Here is a 21,345-nt window from a genome sequence, read left to right as displayed (position 1 = left end):
AAACCACACAGCAGAAATTGATATGGGATTAAAATACAGAATTAAAACAGCAAAGTTTAAATTTAGGTGTTAAAATAGTGAGAAAGTAAAAAGGTCTTCAGCCGGCGATGAAAAGAATACAGTGTAGGCTTGTTCGGACACATTACTAGTACGATGTGGAACGTAGGCGAGTGTTGACTCAGGCCACCAAAGGAGCTGTATAAGCTGTGCTTCGCTTAACTTTCAGGAAACGGTTTAATAATTCTTCAGCATCAGCATTGTGAGAATTGCCCGCAAAACCTTCACCTCAAAAGCACTTCAGGTTTGCTTATCAGACGGGTCAGCCTGATCGTAAAAAGCAGGCAACACCCCTGAAATGAACACTGTAGAAATGGCGTGTGGCACAGTTGAAGTCAGTTTGCTCCCTGAGGCAAAGGACAAGATGGCGACAAGGCTGGCAGATGGCCACAAAAGTGGCCTTCACCACACCTGAGGGAAACAGGCTGTGGCAGGTGGTGCTTCTTAGTGTGAAGGACAGGGTAGTGAGTAATAGGGGTGTGCTGTGCTCCATTTTCGGTCCCCAAATCCGAAGTGGAGCGGGCCGATCCAGACCTCCTAAACCCGGTTCCGAAGTGGCTTGGGGGAGGTCCGAATCGACTCGAAGCGGTTCGGAGCAGTCTGAATCGATTCGGACTGTTCTGAAGCTTCGGAGCCAGGTAAGTGGGGAGGAGGGCTTACCTGTCCGCCACAGTCCGTGCGACAGCGGAGGAGTCAGGTAAGTGGGGAGGAGGGCTTACCTGTCCACCACGATCCATGCAGCGACAGCAGAGGAGCCAGGTAAGTGGGGAGGAGGGCTTACCTGTCCACTACGGTCCGTGCAGCGACAGCGGAGGAGCCAGGTAAGTGGGGAGGAGGGCTTACCTGTCCGCCACGGTCCATGCAGCGACAGCGGAGGAGCCAGGTAAGTGGGGAGGAGGGCTTACCTGGCTCCGCCATCTGGGTGGTTTACAAAGGTTAAAACCAGTGAGCATTAAAAACAAATACACAAAATTTTAAAGAATTTAAACCAACAAAAGCATAAAAACAATATCTGTTTAAAACAACTGTTCTGGGGTCAGTTAAAAAACTCAGCATGTGTTGTTCACTGCTTGGGAGAAAAGTCTTGACCTGGCGCCGAAAAGATAACGTTGGCGCCAGGCGGGCCTCGTCGGGGAGATCATTCCATAATTGGGGGGCCACCACTGAAAAGGCCCTCTCCCTTGTTGCCATCCTCCGAGCTTCCCTCGTGGTAGGGACTCAGAGGAGGTCCTTAGATGTTGAGCAAAATGTCCAAGCAGGGCAATTTAAAACCTCTTTTTAAACTGGGGGTTTATTATGGGATGGATTGACTCCATGAAGGACGATATGGACATGAACTTACAAAATCTGAATAGGGTGGCTTATAACAGATGCAACTGGAGGTCGCTGATTCGTAGGGTTGCCATGAGTCGAAGTTGACTTAAAGGCACATAACTAACTAACTAACTTAAAACTGGGGAATAATTTTGGCTCAGTGGTAGAGCACATGCTTTGCATAGAGCAGTGGTTCCCAAACTTTTTCAGGTCACCGCCCCCTTGGTTCCACAAACTCATGCCCAGTGCCCCCTACCCTACACTATAAAAATCATTATTCAGAATAGCGGTTTTCAATGACCCACTAAGGAAGATAATAACAATAAAATTCAAAACAGTAACAATTAATTGAATTCAAAATGTATAATATTGCCAGGTTTCGATCATTTTTGTCTGTCTCTTCTGCCAAGACGCTTGTTCAGGCACTGGTTATTTCACGGTTGGACTACTGCAACCTTCTTCTCTCTGGCCTTCCTTCTTCTCACATCAGCCCGTTGGTTTCTGTTCACCACTCTGCCGCAAAGATCATCTTCTTAGCACGCCGCTCCGACCATGTTACTCCGCTTCTGAAATCTCTTCATTGGCTTCCAATTCACTTCAGAATCCAATATAAACTTCTCCTGTTAACCTTCAAAGCTTTTCACGGTCTAGCTCCTTCCTATCTCTCCTCTCTCATCTCACACTATTGCCCCGCTCGTGCTCTTCGCTCCTCTGATGCCATGTTTCTCGCCTGCCCAAGGGCCTCTACTTCCCTTGCTCGGCTTCGTCCATTTTCGTCTGCTGCCCCTTACGCCTGGAACGCTCTTCCAGAACATTTGAGAACTACAAGTTCAACCACAGCTTTTAAAGCTCAACTAAAAACTTTTCTTTTTCCTAAAGCTTTTAAAACTTGATGTTGTGCAGACTTCTACTGTTACTTTCTACTGTTAGTTTTTCCCTACCCTGTGCCTGCTTACCCTTCCCTGTACCTGTTGGCATTCTCTTCCCCTCCTTATTGTTTTACTATGATTTTATTAGATTGTAAGCCTATGCGGCAGGGTCTTGCTATTTACTGTTTTACTCTGTACAGCACCATGTACATTGATGGTGCTATATAAATAAATAAATAATAATAATAATAATAAAATCCAATTACACTTTTTTAGTTTATTCAATTAAACGTAATTGATGAACTTGATCCAGTGATATCATCTTTTGAAAGTCTGATAGTCATTTAGCAAGAATATTAGATATCCCATTTAGTAACTAGGGTAGAGTACCTCACTATTCTGTAAATTCTTAATGGGATGGATGGGCTTGATGAAGTGATACCAGTTTCCCAATGTCTGGTTTAAAGTCATAGAATCATAGAATAGCAGAGTTGGAAGGGGCCTATAAGGCCATCGAGTCCAACCCCCTGCTCAATGCAGGAATCCATCCTAAAGCATCCCTGACAGATGGTTGTCCAGCTGCCTCTTGAATGTCTCTGGTGTGGGAGAGCCCACGACCTCCCTAGGTCTCTGATTCCATTGTCGTACTGCTCTAACAGTCAGGAAGTTTTTCCTGATGTCCAGCTGGAATCAGTTAACAGGAGTCTTAAATCACCTTTCTAGCTGAAAAGAAAGTACATGGAAATACAGTCTCTGTTCTTTTGGCAAACCTCCTTTTTGGTTTCCAAAATATGGTCACCGTACTAAATGGAGTGCTGATCTGATCTAGCCAAGGCAATTCTTGTGGCCCGGCCTTTATGTTCCAAAACCGTCAATCTCAGGGGTGCAAAACCTCAGTCAAAAGGGGCGGTGCCAATATACCAGCATATTTTAGCTTAGGTCTCTTATGGCCAGTGACTTAGCCTTGGGAGGGGCATTTCAACCTTTTAAAAGGGGGTGGGGGGAGCTTCGGCTATTGAGAGGTATGAAAATGCAATAAATTAATAAATAAATGTGCAAAAGTCAGAAAACCATACAATGACTGGTGGTTCGGGGAAACGGGGACGGAGCAGTAAAATCTCAGGGTTCAACGCCCTCACCACCTCACTCAGCCTAAATGGCTTCAGGCCTTGAAAAATCCAGGTGGGGGTTCAAAACTTGGCATACCTTGGTGTAAATTAATACAGAGACTTATTTTATTTATTTAATTGCATTTCTATAACACCTTTCTTTCTTCCCTAAGGAACTCAAGATGGTGTACATAATCTTCCTCTCCATTTTAACCTCACAACAACCCTGTGAGGTAGGTTGGGCTGAGAGGCTGTGACTGGCCCAAAGTCACCCCGTGGGTTTCCATGGCTGAGTGGGGACTAGAACCCAGATCTCCCGTCTCCTAGTCCAACACTTTAGCCACTACACCACACTGTCTCTCTCCTGTTTCTCTGTACAGAAACTTTCTTTACAAGTGTTAGGACCGAAAATGTTGTTCCATTGACTTTGTCAAACCAACTTTTCCATTCCTTGCCTCTGCCAGGCTTTTGCCAAAGGTCATATTCTTTGCCCCAAATAGATTTCAAAGCAGAAACCTAATCCTGTTCAGGCAGGTTGGAACATGCCTGTTCAGAAAACCCAATCCTGTTCAAGCATGTTTCTTGTCATAGCTCCTGATTTCTTGTAGAAAGCACATAGAAGCAAGCTGCTCTGGTCCACTTGGCAGGTGTGTCAAATTCTATTATCAGGAAAGACAGGTGGAAAGGTGAATAAGAGAAGGAAAGGTTTATGATAAAAGGAGGGGGGACCTTCCTTGTTGCTTACACGATACTTACTGATCATAGAATCATAGAATAGCAGAGTTGGAAGGGGCCTACAAGGCCATCTAGTCCAACCCCCTGCTCAATGCAGGAATCCACCCTAAAGCATCCCTGACAGATGGTTGTCCAGCTGCCTCTTGAATGCCTCTAGTGTGGGAGAGCCCACAACCTCCCTAGATAACTGATTCCATCGTCGTACTGCTCTAACAGTCAGGATGTTTTTCCTGATGACCAGCTGGAATCTGGCTTCCTTTAACTTGAGCCCATTATTCCGTCTCCTGCACTCTGGGAGGATCGAGAAGAGATCCTGGCCCTCCTCTGTGTGACAACCTTTCAAGTATTTGAAGAGTGCTCTCATGTCTCCCCTCAATTTTCTCTGATCATCCTGGTTGCCCTCTTCTGAACATGCTCCAGCTTGTCTGCGTCCTTCTTGAATTGTGGAGCCCAGAACTGGACGCAATACTCTAGATGAGGCCTAACCAGGGCCGAATAGAGAGTAACCAGGACCTCACGTGATTTGGAAGCTCTACTTTTATTAATGCAGCCCTAAATAGCATTTGCCTTTCTTGCAGCCATGTTGCACTGTTGGCTCATATTCAGCTTGCGATCTACAACAATTCCAAGATCCTTCTCGTTTGTAGGATTGCTGAGCCAAGTATCCCCCATCTTGTAACTGTGCATTTGGTTTCTATTTCCTAAATGTAGAACTTGGCATTTAGCCCTATTCCATTCCATTCTGTTGTTTTCAGCCCAGCGCTCCAGCCTATCAAGATCCCTTTGAAGTTTGTTTCTGTCTTCCAGGGTATTAGCTATCCCACCCAATTTTGTGTCATCTGCAAATTTGATCAGCGTTCCCTGCACCTCCTTGTCCAAGTCATTAATAAAAATGTTGAAGAGCACTGGGCCCAGTGGTACCCTGCTTGTTACCTCCCCACAGCTTGAGGAGGTACCGTTGATAAGCACTCTTTGAGTCCGATTCTGTAGCCAACTGTGGATCCACCTAACATGAAAGTGAACGGCATGCTCACCCACACTGCCCATTTGCTCTTCTCTGCATGTCAATGGGTAGACAGATCAGGCAAGGAAAAGCTTTTAAGCCAGCTTTTAAACCAGGGCTTGTTGGTTCGTAAATCCTGGCTTGTTTGGACTCAGTAAACCATAATTAGCAGCAGCAAACTAGGTTACAGGAAAATCTGCCCCTGGCTGGAATATTGCAGTCTAAACCCTCCACCAGGGTGCAAATGCTGCTGTAGAAGAACATCAACACCAGCCCAGGAAACAGCATGAGGACCAGTCCCACCCAGTAAGGACTTGCTGCTGTTTGAGGCACAGGAAATTACTTGAAGGACTGCCTTCAGCCATATCAGCCTACCTACACTGCGAAATCACTGAGAGAGGCCCTTTGTATTTGCTGATCTGTGAAGGCAGTGAAGTAGGCAACTACAGAAGACAGTGTCTTTTCTGCAGTGGCCTCGCGCCTCTGGAATAAATTACCATCAGGCCCCACCATTGCAGGTTGTTAAGAAAGCTCTGAGCAGTCCCATGATTATGTTTTATCAGACTGGGCTATATGTGTTCTGGGCTTTGTTTTATGCTAATGTTTTTTAGAATATTTGTTTTTAACGGACCCCAGAACTGTTGTTTTTAAATGGATACCGTTTTTATGTTTCTGTTGGTTATAAATTTTGTATACTTTTTAATGTTCACTGTTTTTAACTTTTGTAAACCGCCCAGAGAGTTTTGGCTATGGGGCGGTATATAAATGTAATAAATAAATAAATATTTGCTGATGTCACTGGGGAACATGGGCGGGAGGGTGCTGTTGCACCATGTCCTGCTTGTTCATCCCTGTCCGATGGCTGTTTGGCCGCTGTGTGAACAGAGTGCAGGACTAGATGGACCCTTGGTCTGATACTGCATCAAGGCACTTTTGATGTTCTTTGAATCATAAAATAGTAGAGTTGGAAGGGGCCTACAAGGCCATCAAGTCCAACCCCCTGCTCAATGCAGGAATCCACCCTAAAGCATCCCTCACAGAGGGTTGTCCAGCTGCCTCTTGAAGGCCTCTAGTGTGGGAGAGCCCACAACCTCCCTAGGTAACTGATTCCACCGTCGCACTGCTCTAACAGTCAGGAAGTTTTTTCCTGACGTCCAGCCAGAATCCTGCACTCTGGGAGGATCGAGAAGAGATCCTGGCCCTCCTCTGTGTAACAACCTTTCAAGTATTTGAAGAGTGCTATCACGTCTCCCCTCAATTTTCTCTTCTCCAGGCTAAACATGCCCAGTTCTTTCAGTCTCTCTTCATAGGGCTTTGTTTCCAGACCCCTGATCATCCTGGTTGCCCTCCTCTGAACACGCTCCAGCTTGTCTGCGTCCTTCTTGAATTGTGGAGCCCAGAACTGGGCGCAATACTCTAGATGAGGCCTAACCGGGGCCGAATAGAGAGGAACCAGGACCTCATGTGATTTGGAAGCTCTACTTCTATTAATGCAGCCCCAAATAGCATTTGCCTTTCTTGCAGCCATATCGCACTGTTGGCTCATATTCAGCTTGCGATCTATAACAATTCCAAGATCCTTCTAGTTTGTAGTATCGCTGAGCCAAGTATCCCCCATCTTGTAGCTGTGCATTTGGTTTCTATGTCCTAAATGTAGAACTTGGTATTTATCCCTATTAAATTTCATCCTGTTGTTTTCAGCCCAGCACTCCAGCCTATCAAGATCACTTTGAAGTTTGTTTCTGTCTTCCAGGGTATTAGCTATCCCACCCAATTTGGTGTCATCTGCAAATCTGATCAGCGTTCCCTGCACCTCCTCGTCCAAATCATTAATAAAAATGTTGAAGAGCACTGGGCCCAGGACTGAGCCCTGCGGCACCCCACTCGTTGCCTCTCCCCAGTTTGAGAAGGTTCCATTGATAAGTACTCTTTGAGTCCAATTCTGTATCCCACTGTGAATCCACCTAATAGTTGTTCCATCTAGCCCACTTTTAGCTACTTTGTTTATCAGAATATCATGGGGCACTTTGTCAAAAGCTTTGCTGAAGTCAAGATATATGACGTCCACAGCATTCCCACATGCAAACGAAAGGTATAATGATGAGTTGCCCAGTCTTTAGGTTTTGGCCAGCATTTTAAAACCAATGATCTCTGGACAGAATTCTTGAAAATAAAGACTTTTAAAAGGCACTGGAAAAATTATATTGCCATAAAAATCAGAATCTTTATTCTTGTTCTTTTTCTTTTTTAAATAAGACCACATATATATAAAAAAGTGATCTGGCATCGTTGGTGAAGTCGAGGGGGAGGGAGGGAGGAGAAAGGATTAGATGAGGAATGTATTCTTCCATGAGCTCAAATAACTTAAATGTTCGGTGTGCAAAGGAAGGAAGGGGGTAGAAGTTTCCTTCCAGTTGGGGGAAACTTGTGCAAAACACGCTTGAGTGGGAACAGAGGCGGAGATAAATAGCTACTAATGTTTAGTCCGCAGCACCAAGCACTACGTGTGACCCTAAATTGGATCAGGTCGAAGACACCTTGACTGCTGGATCTTTTGTCCTGCTCTGGCTTCCTCCTTCCTATGGGACAGCCTCTCAGTTGACCACACCAGAACGCTCGGCTTCTTCCGGATGCCCGAGTTCTCCTGATCCTGTGCCCGCCAGCCCCACAATCGAAATATCATCTGCAGGAGAAATTTAATTAAGAGTTAACCTATGTCTCCCCAACGTTGTTTTTGGGCACAAGAACATTATTTTCATAGCTTTGTTGATAGTCTCTCTCACCCCTTTTTTTTAAAAAAAATGCTTCTTGTCCTCATGGATAAAGAGGTCAATTTCATAACATGCAGACAGTTGTGGAGTTGGCGGTGTGGGAGAAGGCTCTCCATCATCCAGAAGGGTAGAACTTCCAAGTTCCACATACACCATCCTCATGGTTTCCAGTTATTCCCAAACATTCTCTGTCACTTGAGGCCCAGGTGGCCTCGGTGGCACGGAGTGCCTTCTACCAACTCTGGTTGGTGGCTCAGCTACGCCCCTATCTGGACAGGGATCATAGAATCATAGAATAGCAGAGTTGGAAGAGGCCTACAAGGCCATCTAGTCCAACCCCCTGCTCAATGCAGGAATCCACCCTAAAGCCAGGGATAACCTGGCTGCAGTTGTCTATGCTCTGGTAACCTCCAAATTAGATTACTGCAATGCCCTCTAGGTGGGGCAGCCTTTGAAGATAGTTCGGAAGCTGCAGTTTGTGCAAAACGCAGTGGCCAGATTGATAACAGGAATTAGAAGGGTCAGGCATATAAGACCCACTCTGGCCCGCTTGCATTGGCTGCCTGTATGTTTCCGAGCCCAATGGTTTTGACCTATGAAGCCTTACACGGCTTGGGACCACAATACCTGACGGAACGCCTCTCCCGATGTGAATATACCCGTACACTACGCTCAACATCTAAGGTCCTCCTCCGAGTGCCTACCCCAAGGGAAGCTCAGAGAATGGCAACAAGGAAGAGGGCCTTCTCAGTGGTGGCCCCTCAATTATGGAATGATCTCCCCGACGAGGCTCACCTGCAGCCAACATGTATCTTTTCGGCGCCAGGTCAAGACCTTTCTCTTATCCCAGACATTTAACAGCATATGCTGAGTTTTTTAACTGACTCCAGAAAAGTTGTTTTAAACATATTTATGTTTTTTTATGGTTTTAAATTTTGTAGATTTGTTTTTAATGTTCACTGTTTTTAGCTTTTCTAAACAGCCCAGACAGCTTCGGCTATGGGGCGGTATATAAATGTAATAAATAATAATAATTCTGCTACAGCCCATAACCTCTCTTAATACCTGAAGATCCTTTTCTGCTTTTCAGAAGGGTGAAGTTTGGGTGATGGTACGTTATAGGTTTTGGAAGTGGGCCATCATTCCACTTGCAACCTCCCCTCCCTTCCCGTCTCTCCCATTCCCTCGATCAAAGCAAATCCTACTTACGGAACCTGACACGGATTGGCCATATCATAATGCTTGAAAGGAACAGGGTGGCCACTACAGCCATGCCACCAGTGACTGCCACCATCACCCAGTGGTAGAAAGCCACGCAGCTGGTGCAACAGAGTTGACTCCTGGATTGAAGGAGGGAGGAGGGGAGAGAAAAGAGAGGAAGGAATGCAACACAGAGTGCAGGTTAAAGCGTATTTCCATCCAAAGGTAGACTGCTCCTGCATGTGGAGGCTCCATTTAGCCATCTTGGTTAACGGGAGTTGATAAACTGTCATTTTAAATGTTTTAATATTGGAACATTTTTAATACCTTTTTAACTTTGTATATTTCTATTTATAGGTTTTCAATATATATGTTTTAAGTTTTGTAATGCCGGCTTGAGGCACAGCATTGGACAAAAGGCAGGATATAATAATAATAACAACAACAACAACAACAACAAATCAGGAATGCAGAAGCTCAGCCTCTGGGGCCATACAATCATAGAATTGTATGGGACCTAGAAGGCCATCAAGTCCAACCCCCTGCTCAATGCAGGAATCCACCCTAAAGCATCCCTGACAGGTGGCTGTCCAGCTGCCTCTTGAACGCCTCTACTGTGAGAGCCCACCACCTCCCTTCATCACTGGTTCCATTGTCGTACTGCTCTAACAGTCAGGAAGTTTTTCCTGATGTCCAGCTGGAAACTGGCTTCCTTTAACTTGAGCCTGCTATTCCGTGTCCTGCACTCTGGGAGGATCGAGAAGAGATCCTGGCCCTCCTCTGTGTGACAACCTTTTAAGTATTTAAAGAGTGCTATCATGTCTCCCCTCCATCTTCTCTTCTCCAGGCTAAACCTGCCCAGTTCTTTCAGTCTCTCTTCATAGGGCTTTGTTTCCAGACCCCTGATCATCCTGGTTGCCCTCCTCTGAACACGCTCCAGCTTGTCTGCATCCTTCTTGAATTGTGGAGCCCAGAACTGGACGCAATACTCTAGATGAGGCCTAACCAGGGCCGAATAGAGAGGAACCAGGACCTCCCGTGATTTGGAAGCTATACTTCTATTAATGCAGCCCAAAATAGCATTTGCCTTTCTTGCAGCCATATCGCACTGTTGGCTCATATTCAGCTTGCGATCTACAACAACTCCAAGATCCTTCTTGCTTGCAGGATTGCTGAGCCAAGTATCCCCCATCTTGTAACTGTGCCTTTGGTTTCTTTTTCCTAGGTCTGGAACTTGGCAGAACTTGTAGCTCAGATGGGAAAACTTTTCAAAATAGCCATTTCCCCCACCTTTTCAAGCCACATTATGGGCAGGCAGGATTGTTGGGGGGTGGGGGGGCAAAATTCATATATGGACCTGGGAATTCACCGGTTGAGAATGCTAGAACTTACGGGCAAGGATGCAGGTTCTGGATCAACATCACTGCGAACCCATTGGCAAGTTTGTCAGTGAAGCTCATTGCCCCATAGACGAAGGCACCACTGTGCTGTTAAAAGAAAATGAGACGTTGTATAAAAAAACACACAACCCCATGCAAGTATGGTGGGGCTTTTACTCTCACCCTAAGGCTGAGAGCAAAAAAGAGGCACGCCTCAATGTATTTTTCAGTACTGTTTTGAGGTTTACTCCTTTTTTTCTTTTTCCAATACTGGGGTTGGTCATCTGCTGCTATTTTCTAGGGGTGTGCTTCACTCCGTTTTGGATCCCTGACTCCGAAGTGGAGCAGGCCGATCCAGATCTCCTAAACCGGGTTCCGGATCGGGTCGGGGGAGGTCCGGATTGACCCGAAGTGGTTTGGAATGGTCCGAATCGACTCGAAGCAATTTGGAACGGTCCGAATCGATTCGGATTGTTCCGAAGCTTTGGAGCCAGGTTGAACCACCCCAGAGAGCTTCGGCTATTGGGCGGTATAAAAATGTAATAAATAAAATAAATAAATAGAAAAGGGAATTTCAGCAGGTGTCATTTGTATGCCTGTCGCACCTGGTGATATCCCCTCTTCATCACAGCAGTGAAAGCTGCAGGAGCTATACTAGAGTGACCAGATTTAAACAAGGGCAGGGCTCCTGCAGCTTTCACTGTTGTGATGAAGAGGGAATTTCACCAGGTGCGACAAGCATACAAATGACACCTGCAGAAATCCCCTTTTCAATACAACTGTTAAAGATACAGGAGCCCCGTCCTCCTTTCCATAGGGTCCCCCTATAAAAACCCTTCCAGAATTTAAGAAGTTTAACGCCTATCCAAACATGCTAAGTGAGGCAGCTTGTCAAAGAGGGTATCACAGCTGTGTCCCAGTCAACGATTTGCGAATTGTTGGGCAGACTTGGGCAGGCTCATATAGGGTGACCATATGAAAAGGAGGACAGCGCTCCTGTACCTTTAACAGTTGTATTGAAAACTGCAGGTGTCATTTGTATATATGGGGAATCTGGGGAAATTCCCTCTTCATCATAACAGTTAAAGCTGCAGGTGCCCTGCCCTCTTTTAAATCTGGTCACTCTAGTATAGCTTCTGCAGCTTTAACTGTTGTGATGAAGACGGAATTTCACCAGGTACTCCATATATACAAAGGACACCTGCTGAAATTCCCCTTTCTATCCAAGTGTTAAAGATACAGGAGCCCTGTCCTTTTCACATGGTCACCTTACCTTATAGGCCCCTTCCAACTCTACTATGCTATGATAGGGTGACCCTATGAAAAGGAGGACAGGGCTCCTGTATCTTTAACAGTTGTATTGAAAAGGAAATTTCAGCAGGTGTCATTTGTATATAAGGGGAACCTGGTGAAACTTCCTTTTCATCACACCAGTTAAAGCTGCAAGTGCCCTGCCCTCATTATTATTATTATTAATTATTATTATTATTATTATTTTATATAGCACCATCAATGTACATGGTGCTGTACAGAGTAAAACAATAAATAGCAAGAGCCTGCCGCATAGGCTTACATTCTAATAAAATCATAATAAAACAATAAGGAGGGGAAGAGAATGCACCAAACAGGCAGTATAAAAGTCAGAACAAAATCAAGTTTTAAAAGCTTTAGGAAAAAGAAAAGTTTTTAGCTGAGCTTTAAAAGCTGCGATTGAACTTGTAGTTCTCAAATGTCTTTTAAATCTGGTCACTCTAGTATAGCTCCTGCACCTTTAACTGTGGTGATGAAGAGGGAATTTCACCAGGTTCTCCATATATACAAATGACACCTGCTGAAATTCCCTTTTTTTATTATTATTATTATTATTATTATTATTATTATTATTATTATTTATTTATTTATTTATATAGCACCATCAATGTACATGGTGCTGTACAGAGTAAAACAGTAAATAGCAAGTGTTTCTATGCAACTGTTAAAGATACAGGAGCCCTGTCCTCCTATTCATAGGGTCATCCTACAATTAAAGATACAGGAGCCCTGTCCTCCTTTTCATAGGGTCATCCTACAATTAAAGATACAGGAGCCCTGCCCTCCTATTCATAGGGTCATCCTACAATTAAAGATACAGGAGCCCTGTCCTCCTTTTCATAGGGTCATCCTACAATTAAAGATACAGGAGCCCTGTCCTCCTTTTCATAGGGTCACACTAGCTCATATATCATCATCATCATATTTATTTGTAACCTGCCTCTTGCCCAATACTAGGCCTCAAGGCGGCCTTACAAAAAATCACACCGTACTACAGTACTTACCGTGTTGGTGCCAATGAGATCTGCTGTCATGGAGAGGGACGTCACCAGAATGGTTGCTGATCCTGTCCCCAATAAAACAGCTGCCCCATAAACCTCAGCGCCAAGCTGTCCAGCCAGGGCTATCCAGGAAGCAAATGCCAAAATGATCAGCAGTCCCAGCATGTAGGTAAACTAGTTCAGGAAGAAACAGATTTTTTTTTGGAACTTCGATAAAGCCTAGATTAATCAGGATGCAAAGTACTTCACAGAACAAGACTCTGTCTCCCTATCTAAAAGCCTTATAGAATTGCATTTACCAAAGACATTAAAAAGATTTTTAAAAGCCAGCTTGTAAAATGTTCAACAGCGGATTTTTTTTTTTAAAAAAAAGTATTTATTTATTTTATATTTATTTATTTAAAATTATTTTTAGGCCACTTTGATGGATAAAATGCTCTCAAGGCAAAAAGGAAAGGAAAGGAAAAAGGGCACTCAATATAGCTAAATTAAGGAAGCCAGGAAACAGCAGTAGAATCACAGAATAGCAGAGTTGGAAGGGGCCTACAAGGCCATCTAGTCCAAACCCCTGCTCAATGTCAAGAAATACTTTTGTAAGCCGCCGTGAGAGCCTTTTTTGGCTGAATGGCGGCATAAAAATCCTTAAATAAATAAATAAATAAAAATAAATAAATGCAGGAATCCACCCTAAAGCATCCCTGACAGATGGTTGTCCAGCTGCCTCTTGAAGGCCTCTAGGGTGGGAGAGCCCACAACCTCCCTAGGTCACTGGTTCCATTGTAGTACTGCTCTAACAGTCAGGAAGTTTTTCCTGATGTCCAGCCAGAATCTGGCTTCCTGTAACTTGAGCCCCTTATTCCGTGTCCTGCACTCTGGGAGGATCGAGAAGAGATCCTGGCCCTCGTCTGTGTGACAACCTTTTAAGTCTTTGAAGAGTGCGATCATGTCTCCCCTCAGGAGTAAAAGCCACAGGAGTAAAAGCCACAAAGAAATAGTCCATCTTTTATCAAATAGTATTCATAGCGGCTCACATCAAAACATCAGTAGAAAAACAAGTTCTCAGCTCGCATTTGAATGTCAATTGGCCCAGGCCCAGATGGATATCTTGGGGCCAAGAGTTCCATAGCTTGGGTGCCACAATAGAAGAGGTTTTTTCCACGTGCTCCAACCATTCAGACCCCAGATAAAACAAATTTCTGTACGAAGAGCTGTTCTATGGTGGAGAGGCTACCTTGGGTTCTCCTTTACATGATAGTTGAACAGAGGTTGGACGGCCATCCATCAGGGATGCTGTCATTGCAGGCTGGTGACTCTGATGTCAGTGGGATGGTGAATCAGCTCTGGGTTTCAACCAGAACTCTAAAGGAGCTCTCCAAGATCCTAAAATATAGGATCTTGGAGAGCTCCTATACTTTAAACCAACACTTTATACTTTCCGGGCGAAGTATAAAGTGTTGGTTATCACCTTTAAAGCCCTACATGGTTTGGGTCCAGGCTACCTGCGGGATCGCCTTCTCCCGTACGATCCGTCCCGCGCACTCAGGTCCTCTGGGAAGAATCTACTTCAGCCTGCCAAAATTAGGCTGACAAGAATTTTCTGCTCCTTCTCTTCTGCTGCTCCCAGACTGTGTAATGGCCTGCCGGAAGAGACTCGTCAACTTAATAGTCTTTTAGCGTTTAAGAAAGCTATCAAGACTGATCTATTCCAGCAGGCCTACCCAGTGGAATTTTAGGATGTTTTTAGGAGGTTTTAATAATGTATACTATGTTTTAAATTCAGTTTTATGTTTTTTACACTTATTGTCGTTTCCCGCCTCGATCCAAATGGAGAGGCGGGTAAGAAATATAATAATAATAACAACATTGAGCAGGGGGTTGGACTAGCTGACCTCTGAGGATCATTCCTTGGACTTGGAAATTCTATGATTCTAGGATAAGCACGATGACCTGGGCCTGCCCCATCTCCCCGGACCTCTACACACATATATATCCTCCAATTGTATTGATTTAGAGCGTGGCCATGTCATTCTGGGACCTGGGCCACATAAACATCTACTGTGAGAGGTGCAGGCACATCTCTCTTCAAACTCACACTGAAGCTGCCCCCAAAATACGGCGCATGGCCGGGAGGTGCACCTCAACAACGCACAAGGGGTGCTCAGTGTAGTGGCAAACAGCCTACGGTCACGTTTTTAAAAATGGTATACAGTTCAGATTTGCTTGGGAGAGGTCCCAAAATGATAGCACTTGACCATCAATATAAATAAATACTGCTGGAATAACAAGAGTGGGAGGGAATTAGCCATGCCAGAATGGGGGAGGAGAGGCATTTGTGAGGTTTCATCCCCTTGGCAATTTCCCCCTACATTTTTATGAGCATGAAATGGGGTGTAAGTGTTCATGGTAATATAAAGAGGGCAATTTAACTCATTTAGCTATGAGCCAACATGTGATCCCTGCTTGGAGCTAAATGAGTTTGGGGGGGGGGGGGGAAGGTATCAGGGTACCTGCTGTGGAGTTCTGCAATCAGGAGCAAACAGGGAAATAAAAATAAGTGAAGTATTTATTTATTTATTTATTTATGTATTACATTTATATACCACCCCACAGCTGAAACTCTCTGGGCAGTTCACCAAAGTTATTATTTATTATTATTATTATTATTATTATTATTATTATTATTATTATTTATATAGCACCATCAATGTACATGGTGCTGTACAGAGTAAAACAGTAAATAGCAAGACCCTGTCGCAAAGGCTTACATTCTAATAAAAACATAATAAAACAATAAGGAAGGGAAGAGAATGCACCAAACAGGCACAGGGTAGGGTAAAACTAACAGTATAAAAGTCAGAGCAAAATCAAGTTTTAAAAGCTTTCGGAAAAAGAAAAGGTTTTAGCTGAGCTTTAAAAGCTGCGATTGAACTTGTAGTTCGCAAATGTTCTGGAAGAGCGTTCCAGGCGTAAGGGGCAGCGGAAGAAAATGGACGAAGCCGAGCAAGGGAAGTAGAGACCCTTGGGCAGGTGAGAAACAGGGCGTCAGAGGAGAAAGAGTAAACATTAAAAAAGTACACAAAATTTTAAAACCATCAGAAGCATAAAAACAACACGTATGGAGGAAGATCTTCAGAATATTCCAAGGGGGACTTTTTGCATCAAAAGTTCAGCCCAGAAAAGTCAACTCAGCCCTAGTCAAAATGCTTTTGTCCATCCCCACCTCCCTGGGCTTCAATCCCCACCCTGGTTGAGCTACTTACATTCCTGCCAATCAGTCTGTTCAGAGATTTCATCAAAAAGGATGAGAGAAAGCCACTGATGTACATCACCAAGGGGATCGTGGCGATGTATTTCTGCAGAAAGGAAGTGAAGGGGACCCAGTTAGTTCATAGAATCATAGAATAGTAGAGTTGGAAGGGGCCTACAAGGCCATCAAGTCCAACCCCCTGCTCAATGCAGGAATCCACCCTAAAGCATCCCTGACAGATGGTTGTCCAACTGCCTCCTGAATACCTCTAGTGTGGGAGAACCCACGACTTCTCTAGGTCATTGGTTCCATTGTCATGCTGCTCTAACAGACAGGAAGTTTTTCCTGATGTCCAGCTGGAATCTGGCTTCCTTTAACTTGAGCCCGTTATTCCTTGTCCTGCACTCTGGAAGGATCAAGAAGAGATCCTGGCCCTCCTCTGTGTGACAACCTTTTAAGTATTTGAAGAGTGCTATCATGTCTCCCTTTATTATTATTATTATTTATTTATTTATTTATTTATTTATTTATATAGCGCCATCAATGTACATGATGCTGTACAGAGTAAAACAATAAATAGCAAGACCCTGCCGCAAAGGCTTACATTCTAATAAAATCATAATAAAACAATAAGGAGGGGAAGAGAATGAACCAAACAGGCAGTAAAAGTCAGAACAAAATCAAGTTTTAAAAGCTTTAGGAAAAAGAAAAGTTTTTAGCTGAGCTTTAAAAGCTGCGATTGAACTTGTAGTTCACAAATGTTCTGGAAGAGCGTTCCAGGCGTAAGGGGATCTTCTCTTGCAACGTTCATGCACCGAATATTGCAACCCTATCTGCAAGTTACTGGCAGAAGGTAGGAAGTGAATATGATTTTAAAAAATAAATAAAGAAGCACGAGAAACCTGCACACATTACACAAATTGAGTAATTAACATGTTTTTCTTCTTTTGAATGCATTATTCATCTGGTTTTTGTGAATCATAGCAAGGGGCATAGAGATGTTTGGGGAATTGATGTCCAGAACGGAGTTGAGTTTGGGCTCCGACGCCTGCCTTCTCACACTCTCACAATGAAAATTCCACCCGTCAATTTCCTGGAACTTGTCTCGGTGAGCAGATTCCCAGAAACCTCAAGGGCCCCGCTGCCCCAGAGACTCACCTTTGGGAGAAAGAGTGAGTTGGTGAGGTACATTGCAATGTAGGTCTGAGAGAGGTTGACAATGAGCCGGGTCGACATGTACACCATTGCCACCTGGGAGGAGAGAAAGAAGAACACGGCACGTCAAAGAACATCAGAAGCGCCTTGCTGGAGCAAACCAAGGGTCCAGCAGTTGATTACCAGCCAACTACAGTAGACCCACAAGCAGGACATGAATGCAGCAACACCATGTTCACCAGCACTGGAATTGAGAGGCCAGGACTTGTAGCCACTGAAATCTTTATCCCCCGTGAACTTGTCTAACCCCCTTTTAAAGCCATCCAAATTGGTGGCCATCATTACATCTTGTGGAAGTAAATTCCACAATTTAACTATTATAGAATTATAGAATAGCAGAGTTCGAAGGGGCCTACAAGGCTATCAAGGCCAACCCCCTGCTCAATGCAGGAATCCACCCTAAAGCATCCCTGACAGATGGTTGTCCAGCTGCCTGTAGTGTGGGAGAGCCCATGACCTCCCTAGGTCACTGATTCCATTGCCGTACTGCTCTAACAGCCAGGAAGTTTTTCCTGATGTCCAGCCGGAATCTGGCTTCCTGTAACTTGAGCCTCTTATTCCGTGTCCTGCACTCTGGGAGGATCGAGAAGAGATCCTGGCCCTCCTCTGTGTGACAACCTTTTAAGTATTTGAAGAGTGCTATCATGTCTCCCCTCCATCTTCTCTTCTCCAGGCTAAACATGCCCAGTTCTTTCAATCTCTCTTCATAGGGCTTTGTTTCCAGACCCCTGATCATCCTGGTTGCCCTTCTCTGAATCCAGCTTGTCTGCGTCCTTCTTGAATTATGGAGCCCAGAACTGGACGCAATACTCTAGATGAGGCCTAACCAGGGCTGAATAGAGAGGAACCAGTACCTCACGGGATTTGGAAGCTATTAATGCAGCCCAAAATAGCATTGGCCTTTCTTGCAGCCCTATCGCACTGTTGGCTCATATTCAGCTTGCGATGTACAATAATTCCAAGATCCTTCTCGTTTGTAGTATTGCTGAGCCAAGTATCCCCCATCTTGTAGCTGTGCCTTTGGTTTCTATTTCCTAAATGTAGAACTTGGCATTTATCCCTATTACATTTCATCCTGTTGTTTTCAGCCCAGCACTCCAGCCTATCAAGATCCCTTTGAAGTTTGTTTCTGTCTTCCAGGGTATTAGCTATCCCACCCAATTTGGTGTCATCTGCAAATTTGATCAGCGTTCCCTGCACCTCCTCGTCCAAATCATTAATAAAAATGTTGAAGAGCACTGGGCCCAGGACTGAGCCCTGCGGCACCCCACTCGTTGCCTCTCCCCAGTTTGAGAAGGCTCCATTGATAAGGACTCTTTGAGTCCAATTCTGTAGCCAACTGTGGATCCACCTAATAGTTGTTCTATCTAGCCCACTTTTAGCTAGTTTGTCAATCAGAATGTCATGGGTCACTTTGTCAAAAGCTTTGCTGAAGTCAAGATATATGCCCTGTGTGAAGACGTTCTTCCTTTTATCTGTCCTGAATCTCCCACCCTTCTCTCACCATTCTCAATCCCTTTTCTAAATCTTTCCTTCACTGTTTGATCAAAAGCAAAACCAAGAACACAACAGTCATAGAACTGTTGACTCAGAACATAGAGTCTGAGTCAGAACCATTTGACTGCTGGCCATAATAGTCTGGTAGGCAATAATGAACAAGGCTTTAAATAAAGTGTGTGTGGGGGGGTGTCAATGGGGCTTGTGGATTGCATTAAGGGTCTTTCCTGCTTTTCCCTCCTACAACTAGTGCACTCGTTTAAAGAGACCTGATCAAAAGGGAATGACGCTCTTTATCACACTGCAGTGCTGTTCAATTAACATATTACCTAAAACACTGAGATCCTAGGGTGGGTGGTTGAATGTGAAGAACATCAGAAGAGCCCTGATGCTGGATCAGACCAAGGGTCCATCTAGTCCAGCACTCTGTTCACACAGTGGCCAACCAGCCATCGGCCAGGGGTGAACAAGCAGGACATGGTGCAACAGCACCCTCCCGCCCATGTTCCCCAGCAACTGGTGCACGCAGGCTTATTGCCTCGAATACTGGAGATAGCACACAACCATCAGGGCTAGTAGCCATGGATAGCCTTCACCTCCAGGAATTTATCCAATTTATCACTACATCCTGTGGAATTTATCACTACATCCTGTGGTAGTGAGTTCCATAATTTAACTCTACGCTGTATGAAGAAGTCCTTCCTTTTCTTTGTCCTGGATCTCCCACCCATCAGTTACCATTTTCCCTACCCTGTGCCTCCTTACCCTACCCTGTACCTGTTTGCATTCTCTTCCCCTCCTTATTGTTTTACTATGATTTTATTAGATTGTAAGCCTATGCGGCAGGGTCTTGCTATTTACTGTTTTACTCTGTACAGCACCATGTACATTGATGGTGCTATATAAATAAATAATAATAATAATAATAATAATAATAATGGGATGTCCCCTGGTTCTAGTATTTTGAGAGAGGGAGAAAAATGTCTCCCTGTCCACATTCTCCGCACCATGCATGATTTTGTACACCTCTATCATGTCTTCCCTTCAGCCTCCTTTTTTCCAAGCTAAACCATCCCAGTTGATGCAACCTTCCCTCGTAGGGGAGATGCTCCAGCCCCTTAATCATTTTAGTTGCCCTTTTCTGCACTTTTCCCAGCTCTATAATATCCTTTTTTAGGTGTGGTGACCACAACTGTACACAGTATTCTAAGTGTGGTCGCACCATCGATTTGTATTTGATCCTGGCCGTTTTATTCTCAATTCCTTTTCTTATAATGCCTCACATGGAGTTTGCCTTGCTTAAAGCGGCCGCACACTGGGTGGACATTTTCATCCAGCTGTCCACCGCAACCCCAAAATCTCTTTCTTGTTTGGTCACTGTCAGCTCAAATCTTCTAGGTTATACTTGAAGTTGGGTTTTTTTTGCCCCAACATGCATCACCTTAAACTCGCTTACATTGAACCACAACTGCAATCCCTTTGTGTTTTAACAACCCTAAATAATTTGGTGTCATCGGCAAACTTGGGCCACTTCACTGCTTACTCCTAATTCCATTTCGTTTATGAACAAGTTGAAAAGAACTGGTCCCAATACCGATCCCTGCGGGACCCTACTATTTACTTCTCTCCATCGGGAGAATTGACCATTTATTCCTACTCTCTGCTTTCTGTTCTTTAACCAGTTACTGAACCATAAGAGGACCTCTCCTCTTATTCCATGTCTACTAAGTGTATTTACGAGTCTTTGGTGGGGGGACTTTAGATTCTTCAGGGCACCAAGTTGGGGGAAGCTACACACAGACACAGACACACACACACAGAAAGAGAATACCTCTGGCCACCAGCTCCCCAGCCCCTCACCTGATAGAAGGCAGGTTCCAAAAGCCAATGTTTCCAAAGAAGGAGAGGCCGAACAGTGCTCTTTTGGTTTGGAGACAACAGTGGGGTGTTTTCCTCAGGGTCAGGCAATCTGAGAAGTCGGCGTTTTTCCTCCTTGGTACCAAGGTGGAAGAGGAGCGAAAAGATGGCACCTACACACACCACAATGAGAGCCAGGTTCTGGAATGGGGAAGGGGGATAAAAAACAGAAGAGGAAATTATGGACTGTAAGGCCAAGCTTTTGACAAAGTGCCACATGACATTCCGATTAACAAACTAGCTAAAAGTGGGCTAGATGGAACAACTATTAGGTGGATCCACAGTTGGCTACAGAATCGGACTCAAAGAGTGCTTATCAATGGAACCTTCTCAAACTGGGGAGAGGCAACGAGTGGGGTGCCGCAGGGCTCAGTCCTGGGCCCAGTGCTCTTCAACATTTTTATTAATGATTTGGACGAGGAGGTGCAGGGAACGCTGAACAAATTTGCAGATGGCACAAAATTGGGTGGGATAGCTAATATTATTATTTATTTATTTATTTATATAGCACCATCAGTGTACATGGTGCTGTACAGAGTAAAACAGTAAATATCCTGGAAGGCAGAAACAAACTTCAAAGGGATCGTGATAGGCTGGAGTGCTGGGCTGAAAACAACAGGATGGAATTTAATAGGGATAAATGTCAAGTTCTACATCTAGGAAATAGAAACCAAAGGCACAGTTACAAGATGGGGGATACTTGGCTCAGCAATACTACAA

The 21,345-nt window shown here is 44.5% G+C and overlaps 1 protein-coding gene across 1 annotated transcript in view; it reads right to left on the bottom strand.

Moving 5' to 3' along the window:
- Positions 1 to 7,286: 7,286 nt before the first annotated feature.
- Positions 7,287 to 21,345, bottom strand: part of MFSD12 (major facilitator superfamily domain containing 12) — a 49,678-nt gene continuing 35,619 nt past the window's right edge. Inside the window, exons 4-10 of the mRNA XM_063147197.1 lie at positions 20,569 to 20,766; positions 17,155 to 17,247; positions 16,010 to 16,102; positions 12,753 to 12,923; positions 10,451 to 10,545; positions 9,068 to 9,198; positions 7,287 to 7,770 (exon numbers count right to left, since the gene is read on the bottom strand). Of these exons, the coding sequence (XP_063003267.1) occupies positions 7,682 to 7,770; positions 9,068 to 9,198; positions 10,451 to 10,545; positions 12,753 to 12,923; positions 16,010 to 16,102; positions 17,155 to 17,247; positions 20,569 to 20,766 (870 nt within the window). The 3' untranslated portion in view covers positions 7,287 to 7,681. The remainder of the gene's footprint in view (positions 7,771 to 9,067; positions 9,199 to 10,450; positions 10,546 to 12,752; positions 12,924 to 16,009; positions 16,103 to 17,154; positions 17,248 to 20,568; positions 20,767 to 21,345) is intronic.

The sequence above is a fragment of the Elgaria multicarinata genome, chromosome 23 (genome assembly GCF_023053635.1).
Source record: "Elgaria multicarinata webbii isolate HBS135686 ecotype San Diego chromosome 23, rElgMul1.1.pri, whole genome shotgun sequence".
Taxonomy (NCBI): Eukaryota; Metazoa; Chordata; class Lepidosauria; order Squamata; family Anguidae; genus Elgaria; species Elgaria multicarinata.
The sequence above is the reverse complement of the archived record's forward strand: the minus strand, read 5'-3'. Positions and strand labels throughout refer to the sequence as shown.